At 36.8% G+C, this 25,953-nt stretch overlaps 2 protein-coding genes across 2 annotated transcripts in view; one reads left to right on the forward strand and one right to left on the reverse strand.

Annotated features, from left to right (window-relative positions):
- LOC150083716 (marginal zone B- and B1-cell-specific protein-like) overlaps positions 1–20,480 on the forward strand; it is a 32,081-nt gene extending 11,601 nt beyond the window's left edge. The window contains exons 4-5 of the mRNA XM_090378580.1: positions 2,371–2,475; positions 20,312–20,480. Coding sequence (XP_090234706.1) covers positions 2,371–2,475; positions 20,312–20,480 — 274 coding nt within the window. The remainder of the gene's footprint in view (positions 1–2,370; positions 2,476–20,311) is intronic.
- Positions 20,481–24,042: 3,562 nt separating this feature from the next.
- Positions 24,043–25,953, reverse strand: part of LOC150083717 (renalase-like) — a 58,096-nt gene continuing 56,185 nt past the window's right edge. Inside the window, exon 7 of the mRNA XM_090378581.1 lies at positions 24,043–24,216. Within this exon, the coding sequence (XP_090234707.1) occupies positions 24,043–24,216 (174 nt within the window). The remainder of the gene's footprint in view (positions 24,217–25,953) is intronic.

The raw sequence follows: 25,953 nt of genomic DNA on the forward strand, positions 1-25,953 counted from the left end.
CACTTTTCGTTATCCTATTGGATAATGAAATATTGCAATCAGATACAGATATTCATTAACGCTGTCTCTCTTCCATCCTAATAAGGTTTAACTTAAAATGTATCTTAAGACTTTTCCCATGTAGATGAACTTTGGTAGAATTTTACTAGTGTTACACTTTTCCAAGTGTACAGTTCATTCTGCAACAAACACGTCCAGTTGAAACTTATGTTAGCTATTGACTTTCAAAACTAGAAGCAGAAAGGCAATTACAGTTATATTTTATTCATTTGTTCTTTTACAGAGCCCACACCATGTGCATACTCATTAAATACAGTGTAACCACTTAGTATTACATTACAGTTTCAAACATCTGCTCCAGTTGTATAAACTTGAAACTCTAATTGTGTAAATTTGAAACTTTGAAGATTGAAAACATAATAACATATGCCAAGTTGAATTAAGCTTCCTCTGCTAATGTGGCATCTAACATATGCAACTTTTTAAAATTTTTCTTTTAATTTTTAAATCTGGAAATAAAATCAAACCTGCCTTGTTCCCACCAATATTCTGTAACTGATTCATTTCAACACACTGTAAATTACAAGATGTTAAATTTTTGTTTGGTGTTTAACAGATGCCAAGTAAACAAAAGTATCTACCTTTCTTTTAGACAGCTCTCATTCCCACGTGGTGTCTGTGAGATACCAGTAACAGGTACCTAATCTTGCTGTAATGCTTTGATTTTGCCAGCTAAATGCGAACAGCTGATAAAAATACAGATGGTCATGTTGTGTCTGCCGGACATCACGCAAGTGTGTGTATTTCAATCTGGGAGGGAGGGTCAGTGACATTTAAAATTCTAAAAAATATGATAAAAATTTTATTATTATTTGTTTCTTTCATTTATTTTCATTCAGTATTTTTTATTGGGTTTAGCAAATTATAATTAATAGCTCACCATAATTCAGTAATTCAGTAAAAATTCAGTAAAAAATTCAGTAAAAAAGCTAAAAATAAATTTTTTATAATTAAAACAAAACATGGGAGTTAAATAGATACCATGCAAGTGTCCTTGTTAGAATTAAGAGTGCAAGTGAGCAAAGGTAAACAATAGCTAAAATTAAGCAAGAGATGCAAATTTGCAGACGCATTCATGAGGAAAAAATACATCATTTCCAGTTTAAAGCACTCATAGCAAAAAGTTTTATATTTACATATATTTAACTTGTTATAGCTGTGCTTCTATGTCTCAGTTTGAACTAGGTTGCTGGTTTCATAAACTGTTCCCGTTTTTTTTCTGAAATAAAGTAGTAAAAATAAGAAATTGGTTATAGTAAGGTTTCTTAAGTTTCTTAATGGAATTATAAAGTACAAATTACAAGGGTTAAGTTTTAGATTAGATTGTAGGAAGTTTTCTTTTAGCCAGCGAGTCGTTGATTACTAGAACAAGTTGCCCTCGGAGGTAGTTGAGGCTGACAGTTGGAATAAATTCAAAGGTCAACTGGATAGTTACATGTATGAGGAGGGAAGCATATAATTTGTATATTTTTATTTACTTAGTGTTATTTTATTTTTTTTTGCCAGTGCAGCAAAAGCCTATGGCTTCCTTGCACTATATGGCAAATACTACTACTTCTACTATTACTATTATAGACGTTGCTCATAGAATGCCTCATATATAGCAAAGGAATTCTAGTGTGCAGAACAAAATTATTCGACGACTGTTCTTGAACTTTACCACGTAGAGTTATAGTAGGCTTAATGACTTGTACAATAATTCAAAATACTAAAAAACATAATAGTAATAAATTTTCTGTTTATATTTTGGGATGGCCATATGGAGCTAGAGGGGATTACATGATAGAGAATACAAGAACATTACTGTATTTTGTGATACAGGTGGATTTAAACATACACCATGAGTAATTCTGTACCAGTACACTGGGCTTGGCTACTGTTGTTTGCCGTGTATGTGTGCCTGTCCATTTAAGACCATGTGAAAATTGTCTCATAAAAGTATAGAGACTTGATCTTTAGTCATTAGAAGTTCAAGCCCCACTTAGAGCATTCTGGTGTGAAAAAAGCCTATGTACAGTCATTGTTTTAAGATTCATTTGTTAATACTGGAGAATGGAAATGCACACTGCAATGTATGCAGTATTATTCCATCATTATTCTTTTGCTAAATTTATCAAGTTTATTTTCCAACTTATTTTAATATAAGCTCAGTCAAGAAGTTATTATAGTTAGTCAAATTTAGTTTTTGCTTTCTCCACTGTTAAATGTTGTTTTTGAAGTTAATTATAACTATGCGTTATTGTGTCCCTCAGCACATTAGTCCTTAACCGATTAATATCAATAATCATTATTCACTTCTTTTTTATATAGCTATGGTGTGAAGGTTGTAGATGGTAAAAATAGGCTATCTGGACCAGGACTAAACACTGAATCAGTGATGGCAATGACATATACAGGTGGAAGATGGCCACACAGGTATGCCATATATAATGAATTATATTGAATAATGTACAAAGTGGATGTTAGTAGATATTACAATGCAGCATAATAAACTATTAAAATGATTACAATTACAGATGAAAGTAAATTGGTAAAAGTGAGTGTTCATCACACAAAAAAATGTGATAAATAATGCACACACACATTCACAACAAAACAGTAGCACAGAAGAACTTGAAACATGAAAACAGAATGGAAGGTACTGATTCTTATTACTTGTGAGCATGAAGTAAATAACCGATCAATATAGACATGGGAGTGGGTAAAATCTGTTATCATCGTTAATTTTCTAAACACTTTCACAATCTTTAAGTATTTATTTGATATTACTTATTTTATTATAACTAGCATTTTTGCGTTTCATCCAAATTTTTTAAAATTGATTCAGAGGTGATTAAACCCAAAAAATCAGTGCACTATTACATAACTAGAGATAATTTATATTGTATGTGAATAGCCAGCAAGACGTTGGCTAAAGGTTAATGGTTAGCTCTTTTACCTGCCTGTAAAGATCATTATCTGAAAAACTTATAAATAAGATTTTTAAGATCATAAATACATTGGCAAAATTGTTAAGATTCTTAGCAAAGCTTATTATCTTAGTACTCACCTCTAGATCCATATTGGTTAGCATTAAATTTACATAAAGGAAAGTAAAGAGAGTAAAAGTAAAAGTTTCCAATTATATTAATAGATTAATTCATTTAAAAACATGTCTCTAGGAAGAGGAAGTGTACCACTTTTTCCTGGTTCTCATTTATAAAATTATATGAAGATTCACCTGTTGAAAAACCAAGAGCTGGACAAGAAGCTTTCAATATTGTCGTCATCAGTTGGTGAATGACATGAGTTGTAAGTGTTGATTTATAGTATTGTAGTACCCAGGATGTATTACGTTAAACATGTGGATATTTGATTCATGTGAGCTGCCATATTGGTGATAGATTTGTGGGTATTAATGTTTAAAATTTTGTATGATCTATTTTGGCAGAACCATTCTATAACTAGGGCTTCATACTGGAATATTTTATAATTCGATTTAAGTTTAATTAGTGTAATTGCGTTATTTATTAATGGATCATGATTAAAAGAGTGTATGTGTTTACTGAGTTCAGTTCCTGGTTGGTCTGATTTGAAACTGTTATAATGATAGTATACTCTCGTGTTGGCTGTCCTGGAAATTCCATATTTTGTGGTGGTGCTACCTATATAGCATGCATTACATCCAGATTGGCATTTTATAAGGTATATTATATTGTTTTTGTCTTGAATATTGTATTTATATGTTTCTCTGTATTTGCTGAAAAAAAGTACTTAGTTTATTATATGATGAAAAAATCAGTGTAATGTTTGTCACTCTAAAAATATTCTGGAGCTGAGGTGCAAGTCGATTATGATACGGAAGTGTGACTATTGTACTTTGTGTATGATCAGTACTAATGTTATCAATGCGAGGATTATTAATTTTTTATTTTACAGCTAATATGGTTTCTTGAATTAACTGTTTGGGGTATTTTCTAGCTATAAAGGTTTGTGTTAGGTATAGTAGTTCTGTAGTCAAATCTTCATGTAAATGATTGTATTTAATTGCATTGTAGATTTGGTTAAATGTTTTGTTCTAACTAAAAGGCTAGTTAATTCTAGGATACTATTGATGTTTAGGGATGTGCGATCTTTTAGTGTAGAGTCTATTGTCAATAACTCCTGCAATTTTTGTAGTGTGTAATTAACGTTTACATTAATATAAAGTGATACAATGTCGTAGGATGCTAGTGTGTCTCCGTCTGATATAACACACGAACAAAATAACACACAAATTACTGCCATCCAACACATAGTAAACCAGAGGCACAATAAAAAATGGGACACAATCACACACACAGTACACATAAACCCCAACCACCATCAGTCATGAACATTTCCTTGAAATCCTTCACACCTACACAATTATCTGCACTCGAATATGGGTTCAATTTTTCTATTAACAATAATCACTACCCCATAAAAGACAGTATAATAGAGCTCCAAACGAAACTAGAGAACAACCTTGATAAGAATTAGTTAATGCATGAAACAAATATGATTATAAATTCAAATATCAAAACACGTCCCAACATGAATACACAACAGTTAATGAGCCTTCAAAAATTCCGGAAAGACAACGACATCGTCGTTTAGAAAGCAGATAAAGGTGACACAACAGTAATTCTAGACAAATCTACATACATCAAAAAAATCCAAGAGATTCTTTCTGATAAATTCACCTATAAAATAGATAATGCATATACAATCACTAGACTAAAAAATCAATCCAACAATCTTCTTAGACGACTTATAGCTCAAAAAGAAATTGATCTACGTACCTTACAAAATATAGGTATTCGAAACAACATTCTACCAAATATATTTGGGACAATCAAACTACATAAAATAAATCACCCATTATGGCCCATAATCTCATACAAGAAATCAACTTTTGTCCACTTATCAACTTTTCTCGTAAAAATAAATCATGATTGATGAGATTCTCAGAATTTAGAATATACGATACTAATCAGGCATATGAGAAAATTAACTCCACTAATATATCAGACGGAGACACACGCATCTACGACATTGTATCACTTTATATTAATGTAAACGTGTATTACACACTACAAAAATTGTGGGAGTTATTGACAATAGACTCTACACTAAAAGATTGCACATCCCTAAACATCAACAGTATCCTAGAGTTAACTAGCCTTTTAGTTAGAACAAAACATTTTTGGTTTGGGAATGAAATATACGAACAAGTATACGGCCTTCCAATAGGTTTGGACATTTCGGCCCCACTTTCGGAAATTTATCTTTCCACCATTGAAAACCAAATACTTAAACCCTTTCCTTCTAAGATTAAATTATTCATGTGATATGCAGATGACGTTTTAATTATAAGCAATAAAACCACCATCGGTGAACTCCTACTAAAATTTAATTTCATCAACAACAGAGTAAAATATACTTTGGAACTAGAAGAAGATAATAGCATTAACTTGTTAAATCTGACCATATATAAATCCAATAAGAAACTCAAAACCGAAAATACAGGAAAATTCTTACATTTTCATTCCCATCACCCCTACATCACAAAAAAATCAGTATTATACAACCAAATCTACAATGCAATTAAATACAATCATTCACAGAAAGATTTGACTACAGAACTACTATACTTAACAAAAACCTTTATAGCTGGAAAATACCCCACACAGTTAATTCAAGAAACCATATTAGCTGTAAAAGAAAAAATTAAGAATCCTCGCATTGATAACATTAGTACTGATCATACACAAAATACAATAGTCACACTTCCATATCATAATCGACTTGCACCTCAGCTCCAGAATATTTTTAGAGTGACAAACATTACACTGATTTTTTCATCATATAATAAACTAAGTACTTTTTTTCAGAAAATACAGAGAAACATATAAATACAATATTCAAGACAAAAACAATATAATATACCTTATAAAATGCCAATCTGGATGTAATGCATGCTATATAGGTAGCACCACCACAAAATATGGAACTTCCAGAACAGCCAACACAAGAGTATACTATCATTATAACAGTTTCAAATCAGACCAACCAGGAACTGAACTCATTAATCATGATCCATTAATAGATAACGCAATTACATTAATTAAACTTAAATCGAATTATAAGATATTCCAGTATGAAGCCCTAGTTATAGAATGGTTCTGCCAAAATAGATCATACGAAATTTTAAACATTAATACCCACAAATCTATCACCAATATGGCAGCTCACACGAATCAAATATCCACATGTTTAACATAATATATCCTGGGTACTACAATACTATAAATCAACACTTACAACTCATGTCATTCACCAACTGATGACGACAACATTGAAAGCTTCTTGTCCAGCTCTTGGTTTTTCAACAGGTGAATCTTCATATAATTTTATAAATGAGAACCAGGAAAAAGTGGTACACTTCCTCTTCCTAGAGACATGTTTCTAAATTAATTAATCTCTTAATATAATTGGAAACTTTTACTTTTACTCTCTTTACTTTCCTTTATGTAAATTTAACCCTAACCGATATGGATCTAGAGGTGAGTACTAAGATAATAAGCTTTGCTAAGAATCTTAATAGATAATCAACATTACTTCAAGCTTTCAGCTGTAAAAGTAGTCATTATTCGCAAAACCATTGTTGAATATATGTTGTGATTCACAATATTGGCCTAGAATTTTGCATCCACAAAGATAAACCACATATTCTAAAGTCTCAACCAAGAATTGAGTTCATGATACTAACCAGAATTTAATAAGTTAATTTTTAAATACTAAATTAAGTAATCGATGCATTGTGAAAATGATTAACTAACACTCTGAAAGAGAATATTAGTAGTAGTAGTAGTAGTAGTAGTAGTAGTGGCACATGATGCAAGAAAGCAAGTGTAGGAGCTTATGCAGCATCAGCCAAAAAAAAAAAAAAAAAAAAATCACACCATTCCCTCCAAATGCCTGTCCAGTTCCTCCTTAAATTTATTTAACCTATAAACTTCTACAACGACAGATGGAAGTTTGTTCCAGCAATTAACCACCCGCTGGCTAAAGGCAAATTTCCGCACATCTATTCTACATCTGTCCTTTCTTAATTTGAACTTATGTCCCCGTAGGTTGGTAATCTGAACAAGTGGAAGGATCCCATCAGAATTCAGCGTGCTCAACCCATTCAAGGCCTTATAGACCTCAATCAGATCACTGCGCAGGTGCCTAGTCTCCAGCCACTGCAATTTGCAGAACTTAAGCCTCTCTTGGTAAGAGAATCCCTTCATTCCCCTCACCAATCGTGTTGCTCTTCTCTGTACACGCTCAAGCAAATCTACATCCTTCCTAAAATGAGGCCTCCAGACCTGTACGCAGTACTCAAGGCGTGGCCTGACCATTGCCTTATACAGAGGGACAATCACCTCCTTTTCCCTGCTAGCAAAATTCCTATATATCATTGACAAAACCCCATGACCCGCCCTAGCAGCCTGTCTGCACTGCTCAGAAAACTTCATATCTGACTGCACAATTACTCCCAGGTCTTTTTCATTTTCTACCACCTTAAGTGTAGTACCACACAGTTGGTACGTTTCTCTGGGGTTATTTCTACCCATATGCAGTACTTTGCATTTGTCAAGGTTGAACTTCAGTTGCCACTTCTTAGCCCATCTGCCCAAATTATCTAGATCCTGTTGCAGTAGCACACTGCCATTACTGTCATTAACAACCCTGCCAACCTTTGTGTCATCTGCAAACTTCGACATTAAGCCTGATATACCTTCATCAATATCATTGATAAATACACAAAACAACAGTGGACCCAACACCGAACCCTGTGGGACTCCACTAATAACATTAGTCCACGAAGAGCAGCACCCATTGATTACCACCCTCTGTCTTCTCCCACTTAACCATCCTTTTATCCATTGTAGCAACTTACCCTTAATACCATTCTGCTCCAATTTGTACAGTAGTCTTCCATGCGCAACAGTGTCAAAAGCTTTCCTGAAATCCAAGTATATGATATCAAAATTATTTTTTGCATCCAGTTCCTTTGTGACCACATCATAATAACCAATCAAATTTGTCAGACAAGACTTTCCCTTAACAAACCCATGCTGTGTTTGAGTTATCGCTGCAGTCTTGTCTAGATGATCCTGCAATGCATCTTTAACCAGCGACTCCATTATTTTACCCGGAACAGAAGTTAAACTAACTGGTCTGTAATTACTCGTGTCACCCTTCGATCCACCTTTGTGAATTGGGAACACATTTGCACATCTCCAGCCCGTGGGAACCTCCCCTGAGTCCAAGGATGCTCTCATAATTATGGCTAAGGGTTTGCTTAGTTGCTTTGCCGCCTCCTTTAAAATAACTGGATAGATCCCATCCACCCCAGGTGCCTTTCTTATGTTTAACTTCAACAATTTCTCCTCCACTTTGCTCTCAGTTATTACAAAATCATTAAGCACACTGCTACAATTTGATAACCTTCTTCCATTTTCAAATTGTAATAATTCCTCACGTGTGAATGTAGATGCAAAATACTCATTCAGTTTGTTTGCTATCTGAGCAGGATCATCAACAGTCGAACCATCGATGTCAAGTGGTCCAATCATATTCATCCCCTTCCTTTTAGAGTTTATATAAGTAAAGAAATCCTTGCTGTTTTTCTTAGCATCTTTTGCCAAAGATTTCTCGTAATCCGCCTTCGCCTGCCGAACCTCCTTTGTGACCTGATTACAGACTAGCTTATATCTGCCACAGGCTTCTGCGTCACCTGATAATTTATATGCATCCCATGCATTTTTCTTCTCTGTCACGAGTCTCATTAGTTCATTTGATAACCATTTAGGCCTAAACCTTGAACGATATTTCTTAATCGGTATATAAAGTCTAGTAGCTTCCACGATTAATTCTTTGAATGCTTCCCACTTAGAATTTACTGTTTGTAACATCGTCAGTTGATCCCACTGTACAGAATTTAAAAACTGTCTGAGACCACTGTACTCCCCTTTACGGAAGCAAAAACCCTTTCCTTTACCCCTGACGGTAGTTACCTCTTTGAGTAAATCCCACTTCAGCACACTGTGATCACTGCCACCTAGTGGTTCCTTTATCTGCAAATTCTTAATACACGAATGGTCACTGCTGATAACCAGATCAAGAGTGTTACTTTCTCTGGTTGCCTCTCGAACATGCTGCTGCAGAAAACAATCATCCAATAACTCCACAAAAGTCTGACTAGTGTGTGAGTGACCAACCCACAAGTTCCAGTCAATATCTGGGAAGTTAAACTCCCCCATTATAAGACATTCTGATTTACTGGCCCACTCTATTTCTCTGTACAATTGTTCATTGTACTCATTCAAGTCATTAGGCCTATAACACACTCCTACTCTTATTTTTCCTTTCGCAGTGCTTATCTCACACCAAACTGACTCAACAGAGCACTGTTCATCTATATTAACTGGGTGCACTTCCTTTGATTTTATGTTTTTCTTAATTAACAGCATAACACCCCCTCCCTTTCTGTCCTGTCTATCCTTTCTGTACACATTGTACTCCCCAAATTCCAGTTCTGCATTCCTTATATCTTTGTGACACCACGTCTCTGCTATCCCAACAATATCCGCCTTATAAACATACTGATAATGGTTAAGCAGTAGTGCAATGGATAAAAGAGTTTCATGTGTATTTTTATTACTTCAAGTATAAGTGATGACTCTGACATAGGCAGTTAGTTTTTTTTTTAATATAACTATTTCTAGATTCTTTTGATGAAATAAAAAAAAAAGCGTTATGATATAAATGAGATATATAAATCAAAAACCATGTCACTGGGAAGGGAATTTACTGATTAGAAGACAGGAAGCCATTTACCATCACCCTCAGTGAGCGATCAGAGAGAAAACTGGATAACCAATTACTAAAAACAGTTGGCAAACCATAAGATGGAAGCTTGTTTAGAAGACCTTTATGCCAAACATGATCAAAAGCCTTTGAGATGTCAAGAGCAACTACTTGTGTTTCACCGAACCTTTCCATTGAATTAGTCCATAAATGGGTAACATAAGCCAGAATATCACCAGTGGATCGACACTGACGGAATCCATACTGGCGATCGTTGATCAGAAGGAAGGTTTCTAGGTAGTTTAAGCGTTGGCGGTTAATTGGTTTCTCCATTACTTTAGAAAGAGTAGAAGTAATTGCAATGGGACGATAATTGGATGGGAGGGATTTGTCACCCATTTTAGGAACTGGCTGGATATGAGCAAATTTCCAAGCAGAAGGAAAAACACCTTTGGAATAAGAAAGTGAAAAAAGGTGGCAAAGAATAGGAGTAAGTTCAGGAGCACAGGTTTTGAGATTAGTCCATAAATGGGTAACATAAGCCAGAATATCACCAGTGGATCGACACTGGCGGAATCCATACTGGCGATCGTTGAGCAGAAGGAAGGTTTCTAGGTAGTTTAAGCGTTGGCGGTTAATTGGTTTCTCCATTACTTTAGAAAGAGTAGAAGTAATTGCAATGGGATGATAATTGGATGGGAGGGATTTGTCACCCATTTTAGGAACTGGCTGGATATGAGCAAATTTCCAAGCAGAAGGAAAAACACCTTTGGAATAAGAAAGTGAAAAAAGGTGGCAAAGAATAGGAGTAAGTTCAGGAGCACAGGTTTTGAGAACAAGTGGAGAAATACCATCAGGACATCAAGATTCATCAAAATCCTTCTGATATCCTTTTGACGGAAGACCGCAGGAGGCATTGAATGGAGCGTGTTGGGAATGGTGGGAGGTGTTTTACCAAGATCATTAATACATGAGCTGGAAGAAAAATGGGATGCTAGCAGGTCAGCTTTATCCTTGGCTGAAGTGACAACAGAACCATCTGGTTTGGACAGAGGTGGGAGCAGAGATGGGCAAAAGTTGTGGCCAATAGCTTTAGGAAGAGACCAGAATGCTCGGCTGCCATTAGGGCAAGAAGCAAGTTTTCTACTCTTAGCTTGTTCAAACTCTAGCTTGGACTGATTAATAACTGCTTTACAATTGTTGCGAGCTTTGGTGTAGGCAGAAAATGAAACTGGAGAATTAGAAACAAGCCAATTACGATATGCAACATTCTTTTCTTGAACAGCCTTAGCACATTTATTGGAAAACCAAGGTTTAGATAAAGGACAAGATTTTAAAGAGGAGTGTGGGATAAAAGATTCCATTCCTGCAAGAATAATTTCACTGACACGATCTGAGCAAACGTTGACATCAGAAGTTTTAAAACAGTAATCCGACCAAGGAAAAGAAGAAAAGAAGTCTCGCAGGTCATCCCATTTTGCATTCTTGTAATTCCAAACAACACGAGGTTGGGAATAGCCATGAGATAAAGGTTCCATTGGAGAAGAGACAATCACCAAATTGTTATCTGAAGTGCCTAAAGGACCTCTCACTTCAACCGTGTACTTGGAGAAGGGTTGTTTGTGAGAAAAAGATCAAGCATATTGGCTGTATGATTAGGATTGTCTGGTGTTCTTGTAGGTAAATGAACAATCTGTGCTAGGCCATTAGTAATTGCAAAAGCCTCAGCATTTCGACCTGCTGGGTCGGTGTGACTAGAAAACGGAAGACAGCTGGAGTTGTGAACATTAAAATCACCAAAGAAAATTACCTCACTGTTAGGAAAGTTGGACTGGAGAAAGTCAAGTTGCAAAGAGAGGAAGTCAAAGAGCTCCAAGTGATTAGTGGAGTTGGGAGAACGGTAGAGACAACAGATGAATTTGACACAATGAGGTAGAGAGATTTTAAGCCAGAGAAGATCAAAGAGAGGAGATTCCAAATTGCCAGGTCTCTGACAGGGAATATCAGAACGGACATAAGCACAAGTACCACCTTTGAGGCGAAAGGAATCATAAAGCGAATAATTTGGTCATCTGAGATGAGCAGTAGTTGAATTAACCGATAACTGAGATTCTGTCAGAAAAAGTACATGGGGTTTGGCAGACTGCAAGTGGAGATTGACATCATTGAGATTAGAATTGAGACCACGTATATTTGTGAAATGAATTAGGAAGTGCTTGGGAGGTTTAGATCTTTTCGCATATAAGCTTGCTCTATTAGTTTGACAATTCATGTGTATTCAATAGTAAGAAAAAGTGGGTGGGACATGCTGTATGAAGTAATGAAATTTTTGGATATGGCGTACACGTGGTAAGAATATACCCAGATCCTTGACATAACGTGGCCTCGACAATGCTCCCTGCATACACACTACTCGGACTCCCTCCAGTCACTGTCTGGCAGAATAGAGGTAGCAAGATTATACACTAGCTGATCTGGAAGCCTCCTAGAGAGTTACCAATAGTTTCGGTCCGGTGTACTAACTAGCGGCTGGCCTGCGAACACCGTTTAACTTTTAGCCTTAATATTGGCATATGATGCAAGAAAGCTTATAAAGCATCATCCAGAAAAAAACTTTGTACATTACCTCTTAGATATTAATGATCTTCTGCTTCGATTGGCTGGAAATCCTATCTAAAGTGTTACTCTTGATAGCAAATTCATTCCACCTTCCAGTTTGAAAAACTTTGCCCTGCACAATTTCTTCAATTTCTTGAATATTTTGAATTCCTTAAATGCTGATCTGTGGGTCGTTTTCCATTGAGGCCAAGTTAACTAATTTAATTTCAGTCCTTCTAAAACTCACTCTTGTCTTATATCTCACAAAATGATTCTTCTGCTCGTGTGCTTATTTTCAATGACACTTCGATTTCTAGACAAGATTTCATATTCCTGTTAAGGATTACCTCGATCTCTACTCTCTTTTGGCATCAAGCACATAACAAATACTGCTTCCTCCACAGATAAAAAAAAAACTGGTTTATCTCTTTGTTCCCTACATTAACTGTTTTCTACACAGCTACTCACTCTGCACAAATGCCAAATCTGCCATACCATGGAATATTTTTTCCCACATCTTAGGCTTCTAGACCCTATTCAGAGGAGGGTATTTAGGTTAGTGACATATCTCTTTAAAAAGTCTCTCCACTCTCTGTCTCTTAGTCATTGTGTTTCTTCTGCATGCCTGTTCTATAGATATTTCCATGGGCAATGTTCTGAATTGGTTTCTGCAATTAACATTAGCATTAGTAGAGGCATATGATGCAAGCTTATATAGCATCAGCCAAAAAAAAAAAAAAAAACACACTTCCCACTTCACCCATCCATTCATGACAAAAGTATGTCCAGTTCTTCCTTGAATTTATTTAGCTATCAACTTCCACAACGACAGATGGATTGTTTGTTCCTGCAATCAACTACCCACTGGCTAAAGGTAAATTTCCGCATATCTATTCTACAACTGTCTTTCCTCAATTTGAATTTATGCCCCCTCAGGTTTATAATCGGAACAAGGAGAATAATCCCATCAGCATTGAGCCTGCTCAAACCATTCAAGGCCTTATATACTTCAATCAGTTCTCACCTTGCAGGTGCCTAGTCTCCTACTGCAATTTGCAGAACTTAAGCCGTTCTTGGTAAGAGCACCCCTTCTTTTCCTCACCAATTTTTCCCCCTTTTCTGTACTCGTTCTAGCAACTCTACATCCTTCCTAAAATGAGACTTCCAGACCTGTATGCAGTACTCAAGGTGTGGCCTGACCATTTCCTTATACAAAGGGATAATCACCTCCTTATCCCTGCTAGCAAAATTCTTGTATATCATTGACAAGATCCCATGACCTGCTCTGGCAGCATGTCTCCACTGTTCAGAAAACTTCATATCTGACTACACAGATATGAAGTTTCTGATATCTGATGCACAATTACCCTCTTTTTCATTTTCTAATACTCTGAGTGTAGTACCACACAGCTGGTACATTTCTCTAGGGTTACTGCTACCCATATGCAGTACTTTGCATTTGTCAATGTTAAACTTCAGTTGCTACTTCTCAGCCCATCTGTCCAACTTTTCTAGATAGATCCTGTTGCAGTAGCATACTGTCATTAGTTAGCATTAGTTGAGGCATGATGCAAGAAAGCAAGCTTATACAGCATCAGCCAAAAAAAAAAAAAAAAAAACCTGCCCATTTCACCCATCCAGTCACACCAAATGTTTGTCTAGTTCAGCCTTAATTTTTTTTTTAACTTCCACGACAACAGATGGAACTCTGTTCCAGCAATCAACTACCCGCTTGCTAAAGGCAAACTTCCACACATCTATTCTACAACTGTCTTTCCTCAGTTTGAATTCATGCCCTCAGATTCTAAATCTGAGCAAGGGAAGTATCCCATTAGCATTGAACCTGCTCAAAACATTCAAAGCTTTATACACCTCAATCAGATCACCTTGCAGGTGCTTAGTCTCCAGATGCTGCAACCTGCAGAACTTACAGTTCTCTTGGTAAGAGCACCTCCTTTGTTCCTCCCACCAATCGTTGCCCTTCTCTGTACTTATTCTAGCAACTGTACATCCTTCCTAAAATGAGGACTCCCGACCAGTACGCAGTACTCAAGATATTCATTGCCTTATACAAAAGGATAATAACCTCCTTGTCTCTGCTAGCAAAATTCCCACACTGCTGACCTCAATTAATGTGATTAATTCGTCCCGCGAGTGCATCACGCAAAACAGAAACGTGTTAATCAAATATAATAATCAATAGGAAAAATTATAATTGGTCCTTGACCTTCTGGAATGTCCATAAAGAATTTTAAAAATACCTTTTAAATAACTTTTTAACTCTATACAATGTAAAAGATAATGAAAATAATTATGGAATTAAATGTTTATTGCATAAAACAGCAGTTCCCAAAACTGTGCACCGCGGAATATTTAAAATTTTTGAGGGAAACACAGCGATACTTGACATCTGTCGGACACCCTGCGAACTACTAGCTCGAGGTAGTTTACAATTTCAACATTTCTTTTTAAGTTGTTTGGACCTAACTACTTAATAAACGGAACTGTTAGGTATTTCTTTTGGTCTAGGTGTGCCCTGAAAAAATTATTGAGACACTAAGGGCGCCGTGAACCGAGTAAGTTTGGGAACCTCTGACATAAAATACACAATGAAGAAATGATTTGTTATGGAAATATTTGAACAGTGTTGACTTTCTCTTTTCATCAATCAATTTCTGATAGCCGACAACAATCTTCTCTGAGCCCTGGCGAAATAAATATCACAGAGAACTGCAAACCTTTTGTTTGGGGTTCTCTGCGATATGAAAGATTTCATCTAGTTCTTTTACCGTTATCTCCTTGTGGTAACATTTTCATCTGGCTCATTTAAAAATTTGAATTTTTAAATGCAAGTCTGCATTGATTTTATTAGCGGGAGACAAACAAGTAACATGTCTTCTTCCGATTTTTGATGGAACACACTGAGGCGGGCAGCATGCAAACATTTGTTTATTGCGCGTCTGACACGCGATTCAAATCTTTTTCGACTATCACATAAAAAAAAAAGATTGCGTTAACTGGAAATTTGTATTGCGTAAAGTGAAAAGTGGTATAATTTTTTCAAATAGCGGTAACTGAAAAACACGTTAATCGAACTCGCGTTATGCAAGGTCTGTCTGTATATCATTGACAAATCTCCATGACTTGCTCTGGCAGCCCATCTGCTCTGCTCAGAGAACTTCATATCTAACTGCACAATTACCCTCAAGTCTTTTTCATTCTCCACTTCCATGAGTGTAGTACCATACGGTACATTTCTCTTGGACTGCTACCCATATGCAGTACTTTGCATTTGTCAATGTTAAACTTCAGTTGCTGCATCTCAGCCCATCTGCCCAACTTTTCTAGATCCTGTTGCAGTAACATACTGTCATTAACAACCCAGCCAATCTTTGTATCATCTGCAGAGTTGGATTTTTAGCCTGATATACCTTCATCGATATCATTGACAAATACACAAAACAACAATGGGCCCAGCACCGAACCCAGGAGGACTCCACAAATAACATTATCCACGTAGAGCAGTGTCCATTTATTGCCATCTCCCACTCAACCATACCTTTACTATTGCAGCAACTTGCCCTTAATGTCATACCACTCGAATTTGTACAGTAGTCTTCCATGTGCAACAGTATCAAAGGCTCTCCTGAAATCCAAGTATACGATATGAAAATTATTTTTTGCATCCAGTTCCTTTGTGACCACATCGTAGTCACAAGATCTAATTGGTCAGACAGGACTTCCCCTTAAACCCATGCTGTGTCTGAACCAGTGCTTTTTTTTATGTACTGTAACAGGATCTAGAAAAGTTAGGCAGATGGGTTGAGAAGTGGCAACTGAGGTTTAACATTGACAAATGCAAAGTACTGCATGGTAGCAGTAATCCAAGAGAAACGTACCAACTGTGTGGTACTACACTCAGGGAGGTGGAGAATGAAAAAGACTTGGGGGTAATTTTGTAGTCAGATATGAAGTTCTCTGAGCAGTGCAGACAGGATGCCAGAGCAGGTCATGGAGTTTTGTCGATGATATACAGGGTGATTCACTACCAGTGCGACAAACTTGCAGGAGGTGTAGGGGGCACAAAGATGAATCGGAATCACATAGCATTGCAGGGTCCGAAATGCCTTTGTCATGCAGTAGAGGACGTTGAACGGGAGGTCACGTGAACAGCGATTCCGCTGGAAGTCAGCATTTGCAAACCGTTTCTGTTGAAGAAACCAAGTAGCAAAAGTCCTCCGAAGTGGATAATCCGCAGGCTCCAATGATTGAACGCGTTGCAGATGGTATGAACTCGTTTGGTTTGTTGACAGTATCCTCCATACAGTGGATTGGGAAATACCCAATCGTTGGCCTATTGCTCGAGTACTCATACTCGGATTGCCTTCTGCAAGACATAGGACATTCTCCTCTTTGTCTGGCGTCCTCGTCGTTTGCTCTCGATTCATGGTACCTCTCGTGAAACAACCAGTCTCATGTAACTTTCTGTGCACACGTGCGAAAATCGTATGATGAGGAGCACGCCTGTGCGTGAAACGTTCCTGGTACAAGCGCAGAGCGGCGTGCCCGTTACAGTCCGCAGCTCCATATGCGAGGTGCATGTCAGCCAGTTCAATGTTTGAATACTCGTCCATCCTACTGCCTCAGGAACCGGTTCGCAAATGCTGACTTCCAGCGGGATTGCTGTTCACGCGACCTCCTGTTCAACGTCCCCTACTGCATGATGAAGGCATTTCGGACCCTGCAATGCTATGTGATTCCGATTTGTGTTTGTGCCCCCTACACCTCCTGCAAGTTTGTCGCACTGGTAGTGAATCACTCTGTATAGGAATTTTGTTAGCAGAGACAAGGTGATTATGGTCAGGCCACACCTTGAGTACTGCTTACAGGTCTGGAGCCGACCGGGCTAGCCAGGTGAGTAAGGTACCTGCCTGGCAACCCAAAGGTCGCGGGTTTTATTCCCGCCTCGGGCTTGGATCAAAGTACTGCAAAAACCTTGGGAGGTGCATTATGGCCACAGAAGTCTATGCGCCAACAACTACCAAAAAAAAAAAAAGTCTGGAGGCTTCATTTTAGGAAGGATGTAGAGTTGGTAGAATGAGTACAGAGAAGGGAAACAAGGTTGGCAAGAGGAACAAAGGGGTGCTCTTACAAAGAAAGTCTTAAGTTCTGCAAGTTGCAGCATCTGGAGACTAGGCACCTGTGAGGTGATCTGATTGAGGTGTATAAGGCCTTGAATGTTCTGAACAGGCTCAATGCTGATAGGATATTTCCGCTTGCTCAGATTAAGAAGCTGAGGGGGCATAGATTCAAATTGAGGAAAGATAATTGTAGAATAGATCTGCAGAAGCTTGCCTTCAGCCAGCGGGTAGTTGATTGATGGAACAGACTTCCATCTGTTGTGGAAGTTGATAGTTTAAATAAATTTAAGGCTGAACTAGACAAACATTTGGAGTGACCGGATGGGAAGGTTTTTTTTTTTTTTTTTGGCTGATGCTGTATATGCTTGCTTTCTTGCATCACATGGCTCAACTAATGCTAATGTAATGACAATTCATTTGTTCTGGATCATGAAAATTTTTTTCTTCAAAGAAGTACACTTTCTCCAGGTTGTTATTCCATCTTTGGTAAATTGAAACATTGTGACAAGAAACTATTCACGTGTTGATAAAATTAGGTGGTAGTAATTCAGAAACCATTTGCAGTATACAAGTGTTCCTCCACAACTTCAAGTAAAATTTATAGTTTTATGTTACACTTAGCATGCTGCAGAGTTCCAATTTTCTTAAATTTAGCCATCCATACATAAATGCTTGAAACATCTCTTCCACACACCTTGCAGTGGCGCCTCCGTAGCTAGGTGGGAAGGAGCAGCAGTGTGTAGCACACGCTTCTTGATTAGACCGGGGTTTGAGCCCGTCACCACCAAATACGGAGGATGCGGAAAGGTCAGGGAATGACGACCGCATATCCCGGAGCAATATGGTCTTAGTTGCTAATGCTCCTAAAAACCAAATAACAAACAAACAACCTTGCAGTAATTATGCTGAAACCAGATTGGCGAATTTGCAAGTACCCACAAAATTCATTGTGATTTCTCTTGTGCAGTTACAGTTTTGGTTTGTTGTGGTGCTACCTGCTTGCCAGATAGTACATTGAAATAAGAAAAAACAGTGTTTGTAATTCATCCTTATAATGGTAAAAACAACAAATATTTATTCATATCCATTTAACAATTATAAATTCCTTGTGTATAAGCTGTCATATAATGACAGGAAAAAATTGGTGTGTAAATCCACCTACAGCAATTCTTTTTTAATAAAATATTCCTTTATCTATTTCTATGCAATTCCTTTGGCCTTAGGTAAACTGGGGGGGGGGGATGGTTTCAAATCTCTTCATTATTTGCCATAAATGGTGAATGGGACAAAGGGGTGCTCTTACAAAGAAAGGCTTAAGTTTTGTGAATTACAGTGTCTGGAAACTAGGCACCAGCGAGGTGATCTGATAGAGGTGTACAAAGCCTTGAATGGTTTGAGCATGCTCAATGCTGATGGGATTCTTCCTCTTGCTCAGAATAATCACCTGAGAGGGCATAAATTCAAATTGAGGAAAGACAGATGTAGGATAGATGTGCGGAAATTTGCCTTTAGCCAGCGGGTGGTTGGTAGGTGGAACAGACTTCCATCCCTTGTCGTGGAAGTTGATAGCCTAAATAAGTTTAAGGCTCAGCTGGACAGGTATTTCGAACGAACAGAGGGGTGAAGTGGAAGTGGTTATTTTTATTTATTTATGTTACTTTTTTTTTTTTTTTTTTTGGCTGATGCTGCATAAGCTTGCTTTCTTGCATCAAATGCCTCTACTAATGCTAATGCTAAATTCTCCCTGTAGATATACTTTAACCTGTAACCAGTCATATTTATAGCAATACCAATATATATATAGTCAATAATGATCTGAAATTATCATAAAAACTGTTGTTGGCACTATGCTCACAATAAAATCACTTCAATCTGTATTTGACTAAGTGCTTCATGAGGTGTACTCTTAAAATGTTACATACATTTTAAGAGTACACTTAAAATGTACTTAGAGTACATCTTAAAATGTACTCTAAGTACTCTTAAAATGTTACATACCACGATGAGGCACAGTATGATTTCACATTTATGTCAATATCAGCCGTCACCCAAGTTCACACTGTTGTAAACAGTTGGTGTAAGAGTCAAGCAATATACATACACAAAAATATTTTTTATGGAATTAATTTCAATAGCAAAGTTTTTTTTTTTTTTTTTTTTTTTTTTTTTTTTTTTACTCCTTGCACATACTTTGCTATTTCATTTAATCATCAATAAGTTTTAATCTTCCAACTATGCATGATATAAATTGTATGCATACAATTTTTAACCCCCCCCCCCAAAAAAAACACTGTTAAAAACTTTGGAAGATAGCCAATTCATTTCTATGTTTATAGAAATTTCCAATGACATTTGTATTTCAGTACGGCCACTAGGAATTGTTTTAAAATGCAATCTTGATAATGTTCATACTATAAAAATTGCAGAATACAATTACAAATAGTTTTTATTGCATTAAATATATATTTTTAAATATTTCATCTTTCTGAATTCATATCCATAAATGTTTGGATCGAAAAAGTAATTTTTACTTTAAATTTTTAAGATTCTCAAGCAGAATAATACGTGGTCTATTTTTTGAACTTTTTCACAAATGCACACAGAATTGCACATAATAGGTGCTTATTGCTTATCAGATATTCTATTTACAGAATCAAAGAGATGTGTCATTCTTTCTTGGGTGAAGTGGAAGAAATCGCTATTTTTTATGCCTTTCGCAAAGATCCAGAAATGTTACAAGACTTCTTATGCTATCAGTCTGGAATAAAAGGAATATGTCTAGAATATGGAAAGTTTGCATCCTATAATGATGAACTTTAAGGAAGATACTTTTTTTTGTATCACGTGATAAACATTTTTGATAGTCTTTTTAGGAAATTCTTTTTTTATCCATTATGTAAATACACATGCATTGTAAGTGCAGTATTTTTTCACTGTTTCATTACTGCACCAGTGGTATATTCCAAGGGTTATCCACTTTACTGGTGTTAATCTTGTCACTAAAAAGTTGAAATTGAAAAATCTATTGTAATTACATAAATTATATATTCCATTTTATAGAGTTACTTTTTGATTATTTAATCTAAAAAATATAATAATGTTAATAATAAATATGAAATTTATTAATAATTCAGTGTACAGGTTATCAATTTGAACTGCACTAATGTGTTAACACTCTGAAACAGAGGAAAGCAGTGAATCTAAATCACTTGGTTTCTTCCAAATGAAATGGATTTTTCAGCACTGTTAAAGTGAGAGAAAGCAGTTCTCTGCTATTTCTAGATGTGTGCAACCTCTTTATTTGTGAAGGACCTGAGAAGTTTTCTGACAGCTGAAAGTATAGACTTGATCATTTTGTTTAGGCCTCTGAATTTTCCTTATTGATACAGTCAGAATGTGACCCATGCTTCAAAGATAATCCTTTATTTTTAGGTCTCATTTAATCAACTAACAATCATTGAAACCAGTGGCAAGGTTAATATAATAAATGTTATCTACTTTTTCTACCTAGATTGAGATGACCTTCTGTCAGATATTATCCTGCTATACAGCTGTCCACTAAGGTTAAAATAACATTTATCAAGAGACAATCAGAAAAGATTTTTAAAAATAGAAAATATGAAAAAGGATGCCAAGTTTTATATTACATTTACTACATATAACTAAAATAGAAAAATGTGAATTTCTCAGCAATTTTATGAGAAGTAGAAGAAATCGCTATTTTTGATGCCTTTCACAAAGACCCAGAAACACTGAAAGACTTTTTGTGCTGTCAAGATATGTGAACTACAAGGAATATGTCTAGAACACGGAAAGTTTCCATACTACAGGTAGTTCCTAACTTTATGAGTTAATTCGTTCCGCATGCGTAAAGCGAAAACTCGTAAAGCAGGAATTTATTTCCCCTAGATGTAAATAAATTTAAAATAAATTTTCTGTTTATACTCCGGGACGACCAAACAGTCAGAGGAGTTAACAAGAGAGACAGAATACAAGAAACAGCACATATTCAGCAGTCACGGGCTTGAACCCCAGTCACTCAAGGCATGTGTACTTATGCACCCGCACGCCTGACCACTAGGCTACGGCGGCCCTTATGTAATGTTAAAACAGGGGTTATGTTCTCAATAATGAAATACGACCATAGTAATGTTTAATAAAGATCAACAAAACAATAGTTTTTGCTTAAACAATAATTTACTTATCCAAAGAAATGAAAACATAGCCTTTAAAATCAAGTAAATTATAATAATAAAGAAATTATTTATGTCATACAAATGTTAAAGAATATTTATTCTTCATCATCATCATCGACTAAATGCACAATCGTTGATGGTTCTTCACTAATTTTTGGCTCGGCACTTGTTGGTTTGTTGGAAGCACAAGGAGTCTTCTTCTTCTTCGGATATGCTTCAAGAGTCATTTGTTTCCAAGACAGTCTTCTCTTTTCTTTATAAATTTCACAGTAGCATGCATAAGCATTTTTTAAATCTGTAGCAACTTTTCTAGTGTGCTCAAAATTTGAATCTTGTGACTTGAAAATCTCAATTGCTTTTTCTCTGTGTTGTAAAGCTTCCTCAAGCCCCTTGAGAGTGAAGGAGCGAATAAGAGTTTCAGCTGTTAAATCTTCTTCCTGAGCTTCTTCACATTTTGCTATTTCAAGGAGGTTTTCATTTGTGAGCTCTCCATTGTGTGTTTGAAGTAGATCAGTAATGTCAGTTGTAGAAACCTCAAGTTACAATTGGTTAACAATATTAATGACTGCTTCTGTTTCATTTTGTATGATCTCTGCTGGTTCTTGAAATCCTTCAAAATTATCAATAAACTGATGAGAGTTTATTCCAAGCACCCTTCATGTTCTTCTCTGTAATTTTGTCCCAGGCTCGTTATATTATTTTGATTGCATCTAAAATAATGAATTCTTTCCAAAATTCTTTAAGAATTGGACCTCCTTATCTCTGCTTGAACAAATAAACACATGTGCAGTAGTAATGTATTGTAGAGCTATGCATGTGGTTTGAAATGCCGTATTTATGAATGTTTAGCATTTATTTATTGCAATTAATGTTCATATTTTCGATTCTGTTGATACTTGAAAAAAAAAAAAAAAAAAAAAAAGAACTCGTAAACCCGGGAACTCATAGAGCAAATACTCGTAAAGTGGGAACTGCCTGTATAATGATAAATTTTAAGGAAGATACTTTTTTTTTGTATCATATGATGAATATTTTTGATAGTCTTTTCAAGAAATTCTTTTTATCCATTATGTAAATACACATACAAATATTTCTACAACTGAATACTTTTATTAAAAGTTTATTTACAAATAATGTAATATTCACTTCATAAACATTTTAAACTTTACAAGAAAATTTATTGTTTCATGCTAACAAGTTTGTCATATGAAGTATTAAATGCATTTCTGAAGCTTACAAACAACAGAGTTGTTAAGAAAAGCCAACTGTTCTTGAGAGAGAGAGAAAGACGTAAAAAAATAAATAATAACTAAAAAAATAAAAATAATATATACAGGGTGATTCACTACCAGTGCGACAAACTTGCAGGTGTAGGAGGCACAAAGACGAATCGGAATCACATAGCATTGCAGGGTCCGAAATGCCTTCGTCATGCGGTAGAGGATGTTGAACGGGAGGTCGCGTGAACAGCGATCACTGGAAGTCAGCACTTGCAAATCATTTCTGTTGAAGAAACCACGTAGCAAAAGTCCTCCGGAGTGAATAATCCGCAGGCTCCAATGATCGGACGCGTTGCAGATGGTATGAACTCATTTGGTTTTTTGACAGTATCCTCCATACAGTGGATTGGGAAATACCCAATCATTGGCCTATCGCTCGAGTACTCATACTCAGATTGCCTTCTGCAAGACGTAGGACATTCTCCTGATTGTCTGGCGTCCTCGTCGTTCGCTCTCGATTCATGGTACCTCTCGTGAAACAACCAGTCTCACGTAACCTTCTGTGCACACGTGCGAAAATCGTATGATGAGGAGCACGCCTGTGCGGGAAATGTTCCTGGTACAAGCACAGAGCAGCGCACCCATTACAGTCCGCAGCTCCATACGCGAGGTGCATGTTGGCCAGTTCAACGTTTGAATACTTGTCCATCCTACTGCCTCGGGAACCGGTTCACAAATGCTGACTTCCAGCGGGATCGCTGTTCACGCGACCTCCCGTTCAACGTCCTCTACCGCATGATGAAGGCATTTCGGACCCTGCAATGCTATGTGATTCCGATTCGTCTTTGTGCTCCCTATACTTCCTGCAAGTTTGTCGCACTGGTAGTGAATCACCCTGTATATATATATATATATATATATATTGTCTCATTCTGGTCTTTGCACTTTAAATATGTATGTTGAGTACTATGAATTTTTCTTTTTTTGTCCCAGCATTTGTATTACTTCTGTTACAATTTTCATTGCTGAATCTAGGCAACCATTAAATGTACACTGTGTGAAGCTGCCACCTCCACAGACAAGACCTGGGTTTTTATTCAGCACAATACAGCCAGGATAGCCTGAATATGGCACATCTGTCTGCAAAACACAAACCAATAAAAAAATCAAAGAAAATTCTGTCTACAACATAAGCAGATAATTTTTCCAACTCTTGCAAATTACAAATAATAAAAAATAAAACTGACTGCTACGAATGGGTGAGTTTTCAAAATAATATAAGATATAGTTGCAAAAAATTTATTTAATGGGGAATACATGAAGCATCACATTCCAGTTACACACATCCTAGGTTCAGCAGTTACTACTGTGCAATTGTGATCTTGAATTCTAAAGAGTTATATTACATGACAGAAGTGTTTGAAGTAATTTTACCGTAAGAACTGGTTAAAAAGGACTGTACTATAAAATGCTATTTTTCAGTGCAGATGTAACCTTAGGGATTTCAAAAGAAAATTTGCAGGCATTTTCTATACATTTTGAATATATTTTATTGTATGATTAAAGATGCCTGTGCGCTCTGGATTCATCATTATTATTATTTTGGATTATTATGTTACCCAGAGCAATACGGAGAAAAAAAACACACATATATTAAATTTAATTTAATTTAATATATGTGTGTTTTTCCAATTAATATTAAACTTGTCATTACTTATTCTGTCTCTGTTTCCCTCTGTGTAACGTAATAATCCAAAATAATAATATTTTATTGTGTTAAACAGTGCATTCTCTGTTATATTGACACGCACTGAGTGATCACTGAATTATGACCACCTACCTAATACTTCGTAGGTCCGCCTTTTGCCCTCAGTACAGCAGCTATCCAATGTGCCATTGATTCAACAAGATGTCGGAAATGTTTGGGAGGTATGGCCAACCAAGCTGTGTGTAATGCGGCTAGCAATGCAGGTGACTGGTGTATCCAGACACTTGATATGCCTTTCCATAGTGTCCCAAAAGTGCTCTATGTGACTGATATTGGGGGAGTTCGGAGGCCAATCGATATGCTGGAAGTCAGAAATGTGTTCCTCAAACCATACCTGCACATCAAGTGCCTGATGGCTCAGCGCATTTGTCATCTTGGAAGACACCATTGCCATTCGGAAAAAAGTGCAACATAGCGGGATGTACACAGTCAGCAAGCAGTTAACAGTAGTGGAGACCAGTGATACATTGTTCCCCATGCACCAGAGGTCCAAGTTCCTGCCAGTGAAACGTGCCCCAACCATACAACTGCCTCCACTGGCCTGCACTTTTGATAAATGCATGATGGATGAAGAGCCTCGTATTGTTGACGCCAAATCTGTACACAACCACCATCCACGGTGTGGAGTAAATAACATGACTCATCTGACCAGCACACCTTCTTCCAGTCTTCTAATGTCCAACTTGCATGCTCTTTGCACCAGGCGAGTCTTTTACGCCAATGAACCTTGGTTAGAAGAGGATGCTGTAGGGGTTGTCTGCTGGTATAGCCCATACGTGCAAGCATGCGCCGCATGGTCATGCCAGATATTGTTCCGGGTTGCCCATGTTGTATTGGGTAGTCAACTCTTCAACAGTGCACCTGTTTGTCTGTACAAGTCGTTGGACCTGGCACTCGTATAACCTTTCGCTGACCTTTGCAGTTTTGCCGTCGGGTCATTGTTTGGCCATTTTGATCACAGTCCTGGTATACTTTAACAATGGCAGCTTTCGAACACGCCACCAGTTCAGCCGTTTGGGGAATCGAGGCACCAGCTCGTTGAGCTCCCACAATCTGTCCTTTATCAAAGTCCGATAAATCCTTTCTTTTACCCATCAAGCTCGGAATTT

Source organism: Mastigoproctus giganteus, chromosome 7, assembly GCF_048544385.1.
Source record: "Mastigoproctus giganteus isolate SK-2022 chromosome 7, ASM4854438v1, whole genome shotgun sequence".
Lineage (NCBI taxonomy): Eukaryota > Metazoa > Arthropoda > Arachnida > Uropygi > Thelyphonidae > Mastigoproctus > Mastigoproctus giganteus.